Source organism: Papaver somniferum, chromosome 1 (genome assembly GCF_003573695.1).
Source record: "Papaver somniferum cultivar HN1 chromosome 1, ASM357369v1, whole genome shotgun sequence".
NCBI lineage: Eukaryota > Viridiplantae > Streptophyta > Magnoliopsida > Ranunculales > Papaveraceae > Papaver > Papaver somniferum.
The window spans coordinates 244,622,138-244,638,832 of NC_039358.1; the positions used below are offsets into that span (position 1 = coordinate 244,622,138).

General features: G+C 37.5%; 4 protein-coding genes across 6 annotated transcripts; 1 reads left to right on the forward strand and 3 right to left on the reverse strand.

Moving 5' to 3' along the window:
- The first annotated feature begins 764 nt into the window (after nucleotides 1-764).
- LOC113323114 (O-fucosyltransferase 36-like) lies at nucleotides 765-4,303 on the forward strand. The gene is made up of 3 exons (XM_026571377.1): nucleotides 765-2,586; nucleotides 3,158-3,407; nucleotides 3,799-4,303. The coding sequence occupies exons 1-3, from the start codon at nucleotides 1,328-1,330 to the stop codon at nucleotides 3,973-3,975; spliced, it is 1,686 nt and encodes a 561-aa protein (XP_026427162.1). The 5' UTR covers nucleotides 765-1,327; the 3' UTR covers nucleotides 3,976-4,303.
- A 1,913-nt stretch (nucleotides 4,304-6,216) lies between these two features.
- Nucleotides 6,217-6,864, reverse strand: LOC113275453 (VQ motif-containing protein 22-like). The gene has a single exon (XM_026524962.1). The coding sequence runs from the start codon at nucleotides 6,862-6,864 to the stop codon at nucleotides 6,217-6,219; it is 648 nt and encodes a 215-aa protein (XP_026380747.1).
- Nucleotides 6,865-7,578: 714 nt separating this feature from the next.
- On the reverse strand, nucleotides 7,579-9,575 carry LOC113339853 (nuclear transcription factor Y subunit C-2-like). The gene is made up of 2 exons (XM_026585080.1): nucleotides 9,339-9,575; nucleotides 7,579-8,683 (listed from the first exon to the last, which is right to left on the reverse strand). The coding sequence occupies exon 2, from the start codon at nucleotides 8,611-8,613 to the stop codon at nucleotides 7,867-7,869; it is 747 nt and encodes a 248-aa protein (XP_026440865.1). The 5' UTR covers nucleotides 8,614-8,683; nucleotides 9,339-9,575; the 3' UTR covers nucleotides 7,579-7,866.
- Nucleotides 9,576-12,134: 2,559 nt separating this feature from the next.
- Nucleotides 12,135-13,690, reverse strand: LOC113323121 (early nodulin-20-like). 3 transcript variants are annotated; one of them, XM_026571391.1, is made up of 3 exons: nucleotides 13,532-13,690; nucleotides 12,694-13,243; nucleotides 12,135-12,532 (listed from the first exon to the last, which is right to left on the reverse strand). In XM_026571391.1, exons 2-3 carry the CDS (start codon nucleotides 13,214-13,216, stop codon nucleotides 12,492-12,494), a joined length of 564 nt encoding a protein of 187 aa, XP_026427176.1. In that variant the 5' UTR covers nucleotides 13,217-13,243; nucleotides 13,532-13,690; the 3' UTR covers nucleotides 12,135-12,491. The 3 variants fall into 3 exon arrangements, with proteins under 3 accessions (XP_026427176.1, XP_026427187.1, XP_026427181.1); XM_026571402.1 differs by having other exon boundaries at nucleotides 12,694-13,236; nucleotides 13,532-13,645; XM_026571396.1 differs by lacking the exon at nucleotides 13,532-13,690 and having other exon boundaries at nucleotides 12,694-13,522.
- Nucleotides 13,691-16,695: the final 3,005 nt, after the last annotated feature.

The window sequence follows — 16,695 nt, forward strand, 5'->3', positions numbered from 1 at the left end:
TGTTTGTTTAGGTTGTTATATGGGCTTCATTTCTGGAATGAACTCTGTTTTTTTAGGTTTTTGTATGGAGTTCATTTCTGGAATGAAGTCTGTTTATTTAGGTTTTTATATGGAGTTCATTTCTGGAATGAAGTCTGTTTATTTAGGTTGTTATATGGAGTTCATTTCTGGAATGAAATCTGTTTATTTAGGTTTTTATATGGAGTTCATTTCTGAAATGAAGTCTGTTTATTTAGGTTTTTGTATGTAGTTCATTTCTGGAATGAAGTTTGTTTATTTAGGTTGTTATATGGACTTCATTTCTGGAATGAACTGTGTTTTTTTAGGTTTTTATATGGAGTTCATTTCTGGAATGAAGTCTGTTTATTTAGGTTTTTATATGGAGTTCATTTCTGGAATGAAGTCTGTTTATTTAGGTTGTTGTATGAACTTCATTTCTGGAATGAACTCTGTTTTTTTAGGTTTTTGTATGGAGTTCATTTCTGGAATGAATTAGGTTTTTGTATGTAGTTCATTTCTGGAATGAAGTCTGTTTTTTTATGTTTTTGTATGGAGTTTATTTGTGGAATGAAGTTTTTTTTTTTTTAGGTTTTTGTAAGTACTTCATGAATGAACTGCTACAAAAAAAATAAATAAAAATTAACAAAAAAGGACATTTTTATCACTTTAATATTTTTAAATAATTATATACCAAACAGTAAATGTGGTTGACCATACGACCAAACGATATTTTTCTTTTTTTATAACAATGAAATGATGATGTAAAGAAATTTTCCATCTTCTCTCTTTCTTTCAAAATCTTTTCTCCTCTTTCTGCAAAGTTTTTGGCTGGAAGACTTGTTGCCATCAAGTCTGTTGTTAGATGATGAGATTAAGCGAGGGTTTCTGATGATGCTGATGTTCATGGGTTTCAAAGTGGAAGATGGATTTGATGGTTGATTATGGTGATATTGAAGATAAATTGGAGAAATTAGGGTTTTGATTAATTGAATAGAAGATGGGTTTCAAGTGGAAGATGGATTTGATATTGAAGATGAATTGGAGAAATTAGGGTTACGATTAATTGAATTAGAAGATGGGTTTTCAGTGGAGGATAGATTTGATGGTTGAATCTGGGTATACTGATGATGAATTTGGTTCGGGTTTTGATTAATTGGACAGAAGATGTGTTTGATTAATTGAATAGAAAGAATTTGTTAGCTGACGAAGATGGTTGATTTGATTCTCACTACGCAACTAACACACTCCTCATTCAATTTCCTCAGATCCCTTCAGAATTCCCCCAAGTTTCTCAATTTCTCAGCAATTTAAACATCCAATTTGAAAAATGGATAGAGAATCCCCATCATCGTCATCAGACGAAGAAGAAGATAAACAAACCCTAATTCATTCAAACGAAAGAACCACCAAAAACATAAATACAAGATCGACATTCGAAATTGAGGATCTTCAGAGCAAGGTTTTTCACACTGCCAGTAGTTTCCGATTGAATAAGAGGTATTTGTTAGCGATCTGTCTTATTCCTGTTGTTTTAATTCTTTATTTTTCAATTGATGTTGGAAATTTGTTTCGTAATGTTAGTAGTCGTAGTAGTAGTAATGGTGGTGATTTGTCGAATCGAATGAGAGAAGCTGAATTACGAGCTTTGTATTTGTTAAGAGAACAACAATTAGGGCTTTTACATTTGTGGAATCATACTACATTGATTCATAATGATGGTAATGATAATAACACGGTTGCGGCGATGGGTAGAAATGAACTTGAGGAGTTTACATCTGAGATTTTAAAGCAAATTAGAGTAAACAAAGAGATTCAACAAGCGTTGTTATCGTCGCATCGAGTTGGGAGTAATGTGTCGGAGGAGGTTTTTGATGGGAATGTGGCGGCTTCGGGTGTTGGTAGGTGTAGGAAAGTGGATTATGCATCGGAGAGACGGTCAATTGAGTGGAAACCGAAACCGAATAAGTATTTGTTTGCGATATGTGTGTCGGGACAAATGTCGAATCATTTGATTTGTTTAGAGAAACATATGTTTTTCGCTGCTTTGTTAGACAGGGTACTAGTGATTCCGAGTTCCAAAGTGGATTATCTGTATAGCCGGGTGTTGGATATTGAGCATATTAATAAGTGTTTTGGGAAGAAGGTTGTGATTTCGTTTGAAGAGTTTGCAGAAACGAAGAAGAATCATTTGCATATAGATAGGTTTATTTGTTATGTTTCGTTGCCTCAGCCTTGTTATGTGGATGATGAGCATGTTAAGAAGTTGAAAGGTTTGGGGTTGTCTATGGGGAAGCTTGAAACTGCTTGGGTTGATGAGGATATTAAGAAACCAAGTAAAAAGGTTGTTGGAGATATTACAGCAAAGTTCTCTTCTAATGATGATGTGCTGGCAGTAGGAGACGTTTTTTATGCTGATGTGGAAGAAAAGTGGGTAATGCAGCCTGGTGGTCCGCTTGCTCACAACTGCAAGACATTGATTGAACCAAGTGAGCTTATTATGCTTACAGCTCAGCGCTTTATCCAGACTTTCTTGGGAAAGAACTTCATTGCACTTCATTTTCGTCGACATGGATTCCTGAAGTTCTGGTGCGTATTTGTTTTACATTTCCCCTTCTGCTGATATTCCAGAATGTATGTCTAGAAATTTGGTAGTTTGCACCTTGTGAATTGCCAATGCGTAAAGATGTACTAGGACTTTTTACCAATTACCATATATTATTATCTAGTGTTTCAGTCGTGTATTTGGAGCTGAGAACAAGTGTATTCTAACTAAGTAAACCGAGTGTTATGACTCGTATCTCCAACAACTAGCAGGTTGTCTCCCTGTTTTGAACTAGTGCATTATCTAGTGTTCCCGCTGTGTATGGAAGCTAAGAACTAGTTACGTTCTGAGTAAACCCTGTTTGTGACTCTTATCCACAATAACTAGCAGTTTGCCATCCTATTCTGGACTCTTGGACGAGGATTTGATGTAGAGGAGAATCGGTTTCTTTCTCTTTTATCCATTAAACCGCTAAAAAAAAACCGGTAGTCTGTAAGATTTGCAAAATTCTTGATGCTGTTCTTTGCAATTTTTGTCTCTGAAACAATTTAGATTAATGAATATGAGAATTATCATATGCTTCAAATGACATGTGTTTCTGTTGTCACTTGTCAGCAACGCTAAAACTCCGAGCTGCTTCTTCCCCATTCCTCAAGCAGCGGATTGTATAACACGAGTGGCCGAGAGAGCTGGTGCACCAGTCATTTATCTTTCAACAGATGCAGCAGCAAGTGAAACTGATCTTCTTCAGTCATTAATTGTGGTAAATGGGAAGGCTGTTCCACTTGTCAAGCGACCAGCTCGAAATATTGCTGAGAAATGGGATGCTTTACTATACAGGCATGGCATAGAAGGAGATAATCAGGTGAGCTTTTCCTTTCATATAAAAGAAAACAGTTTTTCCCCTTGAAGAGGTGATAGCATCTCTGTGATTCATCACCATTTGGTGTTCCTACGGGATTTGCAATCACTCGTTTTACATAGATGTTAGAAATCTTAAAATTCTCCGACCACTCATTATCTGTGCCATGAACATTGTAGGTTACACGTCCATTTGATTAAGGTTTACACATCCGTTAGTTAGACTATAGTGTTGGTCACTGACCCCATGAATTCTGCTACTCCACCCGCTCTTTTGCGGTCTGTAGATGACTTGAAGTATTTTCTTCTTAACCTTAGTGTTGATGAGTTGCCGTATCAAATGGCTGCCGTATATTAAATCCTTGTCATTAATTGCTGTTCTTGTTGTTGTTTAGGTTGAAGCTATGCTGGATAAGACAATTTGTGCTATGGCTTCTGCCTTCGTTGGGGCACCAGGGTCGACATTCACCGAGGACATATTAAGGCTTCGGAAAGACTGGGGTTCAGCATCAGTTTGTGATGAATATCTTTGCCAAGGCGAGCTACCAAATTTCATTGCAGACAACAAATAAGTAGGAAGTAAAATAGTTTGCGAATGAGTTTCATTGTCAGAAGATTGGTCTTTGTATTCTTTATGTTCCTCATTCAGAAGGAGAAGGGAAGTCGGAAGTTCTGAAGAGTCACGGCTGATGGGTTTTTTTCCTGCAGATGATAGTGCAATGGATGTACCATTTTTTTAGTGTATATTTATGGAACTACGCAGTGGCAAACCGGATGTTGTTATTAGGAGTCTCGTAATTGACTACCGGTATGGTGTGTAATTGAATCGTTTAAGGCATAGAATAAGGTAAAAAGGGAAACTGATACAAGGCCGCTTGCACACCAGTAACTGTTAGCTTACACATGTGCAGAGTGGAGTGCCAGAATCATTGTTGACGAGGGTAAACTAAAATTCACTTATAATTTCAAATTGACAACTGGTGTGCAACTGCTGATTAAAATTGACAAATCTCAGTCATACAAAATCATTACATCCATAATTTCAAACTCTTTCCTGATTCATCTGTCACTAGCTTAACTGCCATAAACAGTTTCATCGTCAATTACAAAAGCAAGAAAATGTTTGACTAGGTTCAGTAGTGTTTGCATAAAACCAGACAACGAAACTAGGAAAAGAAGTTACCTAAATCTTCATTACCTAAGCCTTATGGATGGAGTAGCTAGGAGGAGTAATTGCAAGGGCCGGTAGCAGATGAATTCACAACCATAAATGTAACAATTAGTCAAGGTGAAATTAAGTGTTGAATTCGAATAGGATACTAGTATGAGTCTCACTCATTATAGACCTTCTCTTTAGAACATACAAGCATTTTACATTTTTCCACACAAAGCCAAGCATACATTCCATTAAGATTTCAATTCACAAACAAGTTAGTGAACTGCGATTGAGTAGATTAAAGTAAGATAACTGAATCCTAGACATCACCTTAAACGATCTGCAGATGAATAGATGGATGTGAAACTGAAAATCAACCAGAAACCTCTCTCTCTCTCTCTCTCGTTGTCTTTTGATGAAGAAGACCAACTCCGAAGACTCTCAGTTTTTGAGTCCATCTATTTTATCTGGGCTCGGAATACAGTCCATTCAAGGCCCAACATTTTTGTTTAATCGTCTAAACCGAGGGAATCTGACTCTGACCCTGACCGAGTTATAAAATTAGGAAAGCATTGTGTATTCTTAGAATCGTCGGTCTTAAGGTTCCGGCTTCCGATGGAACTCGGTATTACAATAACAAGGATGCTTAAGATTAGACGATAAGATGTTCGATTTACGTGAGATGTTTAAGAAACAATATAAATTGAGGTGGACTTATGGACAAGAATCTTCTTCTCTTCCTAGCACATCATCTTGTGTGCAGAAACAGAAACCTCAAGGAGGACCCAGGGCATCTTCTGTGGAGAAGAGGAGTCAAAACAAGTTGTTGTTTTTTTTGATGCTGTAGCAAGATTATTTTGCTTAGGTTCAAGGGAAAAGAAGCAGCTGCATGTATGCCGCGATAACAGGATGTCTACGGAACCGTTGCTTGCTAATATTCATTGATACACACTCACTACTAAAGCAAGCAAGTTACACGCACATATCTCAAAATGGTTTTTTTTTTTTTATAAGCTTAAATAAAACTAGCGGTAATTTGATGATGCATGGGGATGGATATTATTAACATGGGATATGAGTGTATGTAATAATCACGAGGGGTTGATAGAAAAACCTCCGCTTACTTACTATATATTAGGAAAACAGGAGAGAATTGATTGATGTTAAAAGACAGAATCAAGCATTCCACCTAATCTCCAACTAAAACTCGTACACACATACTTTGGACCAACTATTCCCTTGTATGACTTTCTTCTCTACTTATAACAATACAGTACAATGTAGGTGGTTTTATAAGCTAGCTAGGTACATTATGGTTGTCTGAATTGAATCCCCTTTTAAATTATACATCGGAAAATTTAGATTCAGATCAGATACACTAATCTTCACATATTGAAAAGTTGTGATCAAATAATTGCTATGTTTTTTCATCACCACAGAACACCTCCTTTTATTTATACACACAAGTAGTAGAAGAGATACATATATCTACATACATAGATGATGAACAAGATCAGGAGGGTGTTACACCTAGTTAGCAGGAATAATATCATCTGTAAAACACAATAATTGGTAACTAGTTCAAAATGAAACAAAACCATTGTTACTCCTGCTATTCTCATGATCAAATGAAGACACTCTTTGGGCCGGGAACATCTCATAAGAAGGTACTACTATTACCATCTGCTATCACAAATCCATCCGACTTCTCCATCTTAGCAGCAGTCCTTGCATGTAATTTGTTGACGTTGCTCACCCCTATATCCAAACCTTGTTCATTTCTATTGTTATTGTTCAACAGTTGCATCATCAACTGTTGTTGTTGTTGCTGTTGCTGTTGCTGGTAAGGATGAAGTTGATGACCTGCTTGTTGATCGTAAGTCGACATACTGTAATTCGCTGAAAGATTAACACCAGGAAGAGACGACGTTGACAAAAAAGCAGATTGTGGAGCACCAGTGAATTGTTGAACCATGGCTCGGAAATTGCTAATATCAGTATTAAGTATAGTCGTGTGATCTTTTTTAGCCGACACTCTTGTTCTTTTCCGGCTTGGTTTAGAAACACGTCCGTCTGGTGTGTACGATAAATGAAAGTTTTCCCTGATTGCACTACTGCTCATCATATTATTTGTACCAACCATATGACTCCCAGTAGAGCTCAAGCTGTTTGCAGCCATACCGGTGGTTGTCGAGGAAATTTGATCAGACATGATAAACGTCGGATGACGATCTTCACGGCAAGGAGTCTCTTGTTTGGCAAAGGTGTGACTATACAGTTGTGCCCAGTCGCTTGGATTAGCCATATGGAAGGCAGCAAGAATCGTATCACTCACTAATACCAAGTGATGAACATGAATATCCGGATTCAAACTGATTTTTCACTAGGAGAAGCAAACAGGAAGGATCAGTATATATAAATACTACATAAGGGTGAGCTAGCTCTTACTCAGTCAAAGTCATGACTTCTGTGCCATCTTGACTTGGTATTTTGTTGACTTCGCTAACGCCGATGTTAAAGAGTGCCTTTGGAAGTATGCATGTAGAATTTTTCTTCTGGAAGGCTTTGAAGGATTTAAGGGTTGGGATGGAAGTTCCAGGAAGCAACAACACAGTCAAGGTTTTGAAGGAGAGTCAAAATATCTTTGTGAGTGAACCACTTACATGTGTGTAATGGAAGGCAAAACAGAGAGATGCCCAACACATCAGTAAAGTTGACAAGGATGGATACGAGGCTGGCCTGGTTGGTTGAAAGAGACCAAAGACTTTGAAAGTAGGATTAAAAGCAGTCAAAGATGATGCAAAGGTTATGAAAATAGTAGAGTGCAGAGCCCATACTCACCCCATATGCAGCTGCAAGTAATGGAACATCCAGTGCCATTGGCAGCAATTTAATGTTCACAGAAAATTATGCAAAACCACATACGATACTCCACATAACACAATTCTGTCAGGTACAGGCATTCATATCTGTCAAGTGCAGCAAAGTAATTAAACAGCGCTTTGTTACGCTGGTGCTTCAGTCAGTTGGAATCATTCTATTCTATGAACGCCCAACAAAAGCCAAATCATTTCCAACAAACAGGCTTGCAAGAAATTAGGAAGCAATCATATGTTCTTGTTTCTTGAAATTTAAAGTTTTAACTACGGTTAGCCACTACTACTGCTTAATGCCATAGATACAAGTATGACATCTAATTAAGTTCTATCACAAATTAAAAAGTGCCGCCTTAGAATACCATTCAGAGGCACAAAAAGAGACTTGGATGTTGATGTTCATGTGGTGGTCGCTGCCTTTCGTACAAGGATTAGGCATCAGTTTGTTGTGGTTGTGGTTGTGGTGGTTGCTGCTGGCCCTGCTGTTGCTGTGGTGGAGGCTGTGCCCATGGCATAAAAGCAGCAGCTACTGGAGGCCGAGGTTGATGTGCAGCGCCAGCATCATAAGTCAAAACTGGGTGACCCACCTGCGATGGATGTTGTGGGACTCGTGGGATAAAATAGCAAGGAAGAGGCTCAGCAGGTCGCGGAAACCCGAGAGTAGCATCCTCTTTCAGATCATCCCTAGGGACAATATCAACCAAGAAATCAAATATGTCAGTCCTTGTTATGGCAGCGGCAATGTCATTCTTCTGGAGTGTTCGGCGCTTGTTCTCCTCTGTGTGAATCCATGAACGAAGAGTCAGCTCCAAGATGAACAGCTCACAGGCTTTTGCAAACACAACAGGAGCTTCAGCTGATATCATCCTAACGTCTTCGTCCGCTTTCATGATTTTCTTGATCCGAGCAAGTGGGAGAGTATGGTTCTTAAAGTCATTTACATGTTCAATCTCTTGCATCTGGTTGGACCAAAAAACCTGAAGCTGCTGTTGCTGATGGAAATGCTGCACTTGTGGTGGGTAAGCGAGTTGGTGCTGAGGACCAGAGAAGCTAGGAGGCCTTGGAGAATCTGAAGCCTCGATTTCAGTTTCTTGTTCAAATTCCGGACTTGATGCATCTTCCCTTGTTGGTTGGCGCTCTTGTTCCTGTTTTGGTACTTGATTTCCAGACTTATCCATGGATACTAATGGATGGGTTATAAAATCCTCTGTTTTTTGCTAAAATTTCAATCTATTTCATTGCAGGACTCTGAAATAATGCAAAGCAGGATTTGTGTTAACACAGTTCATGTAGAAATCAATTAAGAAAGTAGAGAATAACCAAGGACATAAGATTGGAGTCACAAACGATAAGACTAGATTTGGCTAAGCAGATGAATGTTTAACAGAGTTTTGATTAAACCATGCCCAAACCTCAAACCAATTTGACATGCAACAGTAATCTGATAGAAGTTAACCATTCTAAATGAAAAGAAGAATTTCATCCAAACATGAAAAACACAACCCTTGATTCAAGAGATTATAGAACCTACAGGCTTCACTTTTGAGTCTATTTCACAAGAAAAATTCATGAAACAAATGCTGTGTAGTTTTAAAGGAAGACCCAAAATTTTGACTGAAGATTCAATTCAAAAAACAAGAATCATCAAGATTAAGAAACCCCTCCACATATATTTATACTCCAAATAATCACTAAACATGGTATACAAAATACAGTGGATAATATCTAAGCATGCAAATAAAATTTACAGACATGATGATCTTCCTAGCCATAGAAAAAAGAGAGGAAATGATTCAAACCCAGAGATGAAGTTGATGGTAGAAATCTAAAACATGCAAAACAAACTCATCTAACACTCAAAAAACAAAAAGAAAACCAACTAAAGACTGAGATTATTTGGTACCTGCAGTGGAAACAGCCAAGGGAGGAAGCAGCAGCTAGCTATGGTGTATGGTGAGAGGGAGAAGAAGAAGAGGAAAAACCAAAAAAAAAAACAAACAAAAGCCTGAGAAAGAGATTGAGAGAGAGAGACAATAAAAGGACTAGAATACAGCTCACAATGCTACTACTTCTAGTTCTAGCAGGTACTAGTACTACAACTACTAAAGAGGAGCAACTAGAACAAATTGAATTGAATAATAGAAGAAGCAACGGGGAGAGAGAGAGAGAGAGAGAGAGAGAGAGAGAGAGAGAGAGAGAGAGAGAGAAATAAAGAGTTGCAGAAAATCGGTGTACTTGAGCCGCGTGTCATGAATAGAGGTGGTATGTGCTGTGGCGATGTTAGTTGCCTTACAATTGTCGACAACCTACTGGATATCTCCCAACAGAAAACATTTTTTTTTTTAATTATTAAACTAATACAGTGGTAAAATGAAAGAAGAAAAAAGAAAAGGAGATGCTTGTTGTGTCAGGTCAGGTGGAGTTCTCAAGGCTAAGGAATGGTCACACTCACCAACACTTGTAATTAACCCTCGTCTTCTCCTTTCCTACCTTCTTAGTTGAATAAACAATGTGCAACTCATTTATTACTTGTTTTCGATTTGTCTCATTCGTGGAGCAAAAGACCCAGGAAGAAAGAAAAATGTTTTCATCCGTGGTCCATAGAATGATCGACTTTTACTTTTTTTTTTCATAATCATGATTAATGAATAAGCTCAGCTCCACATGAACTCCTCCTTGTTGCGTTGGTACCCTAGTGTTAGTAAGTTCGCGAATGATTCACGAATCATTCACGAATTTTTCCGTATCACGAATTTTACCGTTTTATTCGTGTACGTTTACAGCTCCGAACCCAAGTCGCGTATTATGTGGCATTCCCGGATTATTCGCGAACCGTTCACGAATTTTACGTATTCCGAATGATACGTCTGCTTAATTCGCCATAAATTCTTTAACTTTTACTTTTCAAAGACTCCACTTTTTGGGCTTTACTGCCTTCCGAGCATACACGACCGAATATTAGACGTGTTGTAATTTTTATGAAACAAAAACGACTGAAGAGATTTGAAGGTGAAGATGAGAGAGATCTCAAACTCACTAACCAAGCATCTAAACCACCATACGACGTCCTCTTGAATAACTAATGTTGTATATATTATTAATATCATCATATTAAGTTTATTTTTTTTTTAAATAACTCACACATATGCATAAAAATTGGTTTATGACCTTATAAATACAAATTATTTGTTATATATAGATACCGAATTTTCAGAACCGAACTCACATTTATAAATCGAATTATACACGTACGTATGCCGTTCCGAATTACTGACGAATCACGTCCCATTGACCGAATTTTGGACCGAATCTGGATTTTACAAAACCGTATAATACTCGTACGTTTGCCGTTCCGTACGTTTACCGAATCCCGAATTGCTAACTAGGTTGGTACTACTCATGTGAATTGAATGATAGTAATATTAGTTTTTGCAATGATGCTTTAAACTATTTCCAAAGAAACTGGAGATTGGCTGAAACCAAGTGTTGAAAACTATCAAGTGCATGAGTCTAACGGAGCATCACCTCACCAGAGAGTATCACACAATAGTCCAAAGAAACGTTGATCGCTGCTGTGGTAATTCCCTAATTGGGCCTTTTGTAGCTTGGGCTGGTCTGGCCCAGCTTTAGAAAAAAAATGAATGATGTTGCTTATAGTTTAAAAAGTTGACTCAAGTGCCACAATATAACCTCATCAATTAGCTACAAAGGACACATAAATCCACTTGTTAACATCACCATTTACCATCAATTAAATCACACCTGCACGAACACGCAAAATCACAACAAAATCATACAAGCACGCCTACTTTCACAAGTGGTCCTCTGCTATTGCAGTTCCATGACAAATTCAGAAAATGACGGCAACTTGGCATATGATGAGCTACCCTTCGACCTATAAACACGATAGTCCAGTCTGAAACAAGATCATAAGTTCACAGAAAAAGTGCAATCCTAGTGGTCTTTAGATTTTGCCATAAATTACTCCTGGTGGTAGACTAAAGTACTGCGCTGAAAGGTGGCACACAACAGATGTAATATGGGTGCAGGACCGCAAGTTGCGGTTAGGCAGCGATGCACCGTTACTCTGCTTCTTTGAAAATGAATATTGTGACCATTACTACAAAGTTAGGCCTACTTCAAAGTTCATAGGGACTGACAACAGTTTACTCCTCTGTAGGAGTTATAATGAAGAAGAATAAAAGTTTCAACCTCGAGCAGGAGTGCTAATTGATGTTGAATACATAATAATGCAGGGAGGATTAGCATAAAATGTACGGAAGATGGTGCCCTTTGTTTCAGTGTAATTTTCATTGCTACAAAAACGGAAAGATAAACATTCAAAGTGTTCCCACAATAGTTCATGGTAAACTAACCTTCAAAATACTAGAGTCCCAGAAAAGGTGCAGTCCTAGTGTCAGGCTCTCAAAGCTGCCAAAGGCTTTGAGAGATTTTTCCATAAACTGGGTGAAGGAAGGCTGCTGGTAGACTAAAGAACTGCGCTAATAAGGTGACATACAACAGAGATAATATGGGTGCAGGATTGCAAGCTGCGGTTAGGCAGCAACATACCATTAATCTGCTGCTTTCAAAATGAATTCTCTGACCGTTATTACAACTAAGTTAGGCCTACTTCAAAGTTCACAGGGTAGTTATAATTAGTAGAAGTTTAAACCTCGAGGAAGAGTGCTAATTGAAGTCAAACAAATAATAATGCAGGGAGGATTAATAGAAAACATATGGAAGATGCTGCCCTTTGTTTCGTTGTAATTTTTATTGCTACAGAAATGAAAAGATAAACATTCAAAGTGCTCCCACAGTAATTCAGGGTAAAGTCAACTAACCTTCAAAATAAAGATTCAAAATACTCCCCCAATAATTCAGGGTGAGCTAACCTTATCCTGTTAGAAAGTATTAAGCCTCAATTAAACTGCACTTGCTCACGACCCATCGCTACGAATGATAATCTTTGATAGATATTACAGAAGGTTTCGCCAGAGTAGTACTTCAGTCTATGTCCACCACTACAGTTAGGGTTCTTTTCATCTTAAGAATGCTAACCGAAGGTCTTAGTTTTGATTGCAATTGTAACTGGGCCTGAAATTGATGATGGTGATTCAACAACAACATGTTAGGTTGATCTTCTACTTGAGAAACATTCAACTAAGTAAAAAATATTTACTGACAAGAAGGTTGAGAGCTAATAATTAAGTTCTGTAAACAGGCAAGCTCTAGATGACAGATGGGAGATTACTTACTTGATGATTTCTGAGGAGGAGGTGGAGCAGCTGAAGATGCTGCTGATACTTTCTTCTTTTGGGGCCAAAATGATGGTGCTTTGTCTTTCTTGGTACGAGACAATGGTGATTTGGATGCCGGTTTTTTCTGTTTTTTGGTGTAAAATGGCGATGATGAATTATTTGACCGGAATGATGACGACGGTTTCTGTTTCTCAAAAAGAGATGGAGATGATGGTAGTCTATATTCTTTAGACCAAAATGGTATGGGTGCTGATGATGAAAATGGTGGGGGTGATGATGGTTCCTCTTTTTCAGAGAGAGTTGGCATTTCTTTTGCTGGTGGTGATTGTGATGAGGAACAAAGAAAACGAGAGAAAGGTTTCAATTGTGAGGGATGATGAATAGAAGTAGGAGGAGAAGAGATTTGAGGGTTTGTGATTAGTGTTTTGGGGGAAAGATGTTGAAAGGAAGTAGTAGTAGTAGTGAGAGATCGAAAGAGAAATATCGAAGATAGTGAAGATTTTCTCGCCACCATTGCCATCCCTATTGCTTTAAATACCCCTAGCAACTAACCAACGAGTTGAATCAAATGAATACTACAGAACAATCTAAGAAATACTCAATCAAAACAGAAGCTCCAAATTCTTGCTCAAATGAATCCTAGACAAATTTGAGCTACGAAAAATATCAAAGAAAAACCCAAATCCAACAATTACACTAACCTACTATGATTCACAATTGGACTTAAACCCAATCGGTGATTATTGATATGGGAAGTACAGATTGAATAAATCCTAGATTTGATTCGTGATGATGGTATTATGGAAATTGGTTTCGAAGAAAAGAGAACACTTACCTCAAAACCTTCGGAAACCCCAATTTAGATCGAATCGCTCAATTTCAGTCGCGAGCGGAGAGACAGAGAGACCAGTAAATGTAAAACCCTAATCTTTCATTTTTTCCTTGGACACTACTAAACCAACCACCACAGTACTTGATAAGGGGCGCCTAACAGCTGACAGAGAGGTTCAGTCCTCCGTTATACTACAGTTTTATTGCAAGGCTCACTCTCCTAATCAGGTCTTATCGGGCACTACTGTTAGTAATCAATCACTCATTTTCATCAAAAATCATTCTCCCGTGTTATCATTGTTGTGCTTTGGTTATTTTGGGTTATCTGAAACGAATTAAGGGTGGGTTTTGATGCAGAACTTTAAAGATGGGATTTATGGGTCCAGGGGATTTGGTGGAATAACGTTTTCCTCGATACGTTTGAGCGCCCAAATCCTTGAAATTACGTTTCCGACGGGATTCATTTTTCCAGCAGATCCTCCATATGAAGTCCGACCCTTCCCCTATAAGATTTGTTGGGAAACTTATCAGGAGATTATAGACCCATTTTTTTCCTGGCTAAATTGGGGCCTATGGTGATTAATTAGGGCCTATGAATTACTTCAACTAACCTAAAGAGTAGTATATGGGGTGTCTAAATGATGGAAAAAATACTAAATTAACCTTGAAAGAAACTTTAATTATTCTAAAACAAATACAAATACAAAATCATGATCACTTAATTAACAAATAAAAAAATCATTAATCAAAACTCAAATTTTTTTTCAATTTCCATCAAAAGCAAAACTAAAACCTAATCAATCACAAACAACAATTGAAATCTAATTTCTTTTTGGGTTTTGAAAAAAAAAACAATTTAAGTGATTGAGTTAAATCCCTTTAATCCATTCATTCTAAGAGGTACTCTACAATGATTTACCTCTAAATCTTTGAAATTCACTCATCAAATTTTCTGAAAATCCACCCAGAATCGGTTTATGTGTGCACCATATTAGTCTGATTATGGTTGATGTTACAAGCAATCGGTTTTTATTGTGCACCTACATAACCCGATTATGGGTGAACATCAACCACAATCGATTTACGTTAATGCACACATCAACCGATTCGGGGTTCAAGTTCGGATTTGTAGAGAAATCAAGAATCAGATTATTAGTGCATCTATATAATCTGATTGTGACTATTAACGACTATTTTTTGAAATTGAAATTATAGCCGTTGGTACTTTGTGTATATAAAAAGGATATCATATTCTCTATCATACACTACTTAGAAGATGTCAAGTCCATCATCATCAACTACCAATTCATTCGAACTCATACTTAGAAGATGCAAGCGAACAACCAAATCAATTGCAGCAATGAAAGAAGAGATACGCAAAATAAGCGAACAAACAACTACAAATGCAACTTCGTCTTCATCACCTAACAAATATATTAATGTAATGGATGAAGTGTTAAGCAAACAAATAACTACAAAAGAAACCATATCATCATCATCGGTTGCGACAAAATATGAAGAGAAACTCAAGGCAAAGAAACGAGGTCAAGAGAAATTCCACCTAAGGGGAATAATGAAAGATGTTGAGGAAGAGACCGAAAGGGTTAAAAATTATTACATAGTCAAGGATCTTCCCAAATAACATCAAGATGAGAGTATATTTTGGCTTCAAGTTGGTTGGGGTCCTTTCGTCAAACATACGAGAAAGAAAGCATGCTATAATTATGAACCAACCCATATTTGTTCAAGGACGCATCATATTAGGAAATTATGCCTCAAGTACAACGAGATTCTCGCTAGACACATAGGAGACGGGTTCACGACACATGATGAATGTACCACTTAGAGAGGAGAGCGGTCTTATCATTTCGAAGGGGCATTGATAGTTGAAGCTCACACTAAGAAATATAACCGTGCTAGTTTCCATTTTAAGAGTTTATGAAAAGTGAAAATAGTCCACAATCGGATCATGTTACAGCATATGTAATCCGATTATTGAGTTAAAAATTGTGTGTTCTTCTGTAAATTTTTCTTCCCAAAATCGGATTACATTGTCGTCCACAAAGACCGGTTATGAAAGAATCTCGGATCATGTTAGACCATTTGTATGTAATCCGATTATTGAGTTAAAAATTGTGTGTTCTTCTGTAACTTTTTCTTCCCAAAACCGGATTACACTATCGTCCTAAAAGACCGATTCTGAAAGAATCCCGAACAAGTTTTGTTCAGAATCGGTGTATAATTGTTCTTGCGTAAACCGATTCTTGTTTGAATTCAGAATCGGTTTATAACAGTTTTAGTATAAACCCGGCTCTGAAAATGCTGCAGTAAATTACCTCCAGAATCGGACTTTAAAAACATATTAGAAGACCGATTATGTTACAAATTTCATGAGTCCAACGCATGCAAAAAAGAGAAATCACTTTCATTCATTAAGCTTGGTTCAGTTTGCAACATACAATATATGAAAGCGACAAAATATAAACATCTGATAGTTCAAGTTCTTAACAAAAGGAAAATACTCATTCCAAAACTTGGAGACCCTTCATTTGATTCGGCTCGACTAACTCTTCCCAACGATAAATATTGGGCTCGTATTTTCCAAGCCATTTCTTGGTGAGCTCTGAGTCATAATGAAACCTACACGGCGGTGGTAATGGACAATCTTCACGTAGCCTGAGACCGATATAATGTATGTTGTTAGGGTTGAATAAAACAATTCTCCGATACTTAAGTGATTCATCCCAAATGGTGTACTTGGGGGCGTATGTAAAATATGTTCCCTGACCAAATAAATGAACAACACAACTCCATGTTTCCGCCAGAAGATGACCATATAGAGGCAGGCTCATCCAGTACTATGGGGTAATTGGTTCATTCCCCTTTGGCCCTTGTACACTAGCAACCATTTCTGTAGCGCCCCCAAAGCTAGCGGCTGACTAATCCAAGTGATTAACTAAATAAAGAGGCACTATGAATCTAAATCAAATACCTAAACATTCAATTAAGAAATCTTCTACAAAAACTTAACCCAAGAACTATCCCCGCTCATAAATATATATACACAGGACCTCCTCTCAAATGATACATATACAATAGTCATTTGTTTTACGAATATAATATGTAACATAATAAACATAGACGAAGTTAACCAACTAACGAATTCAA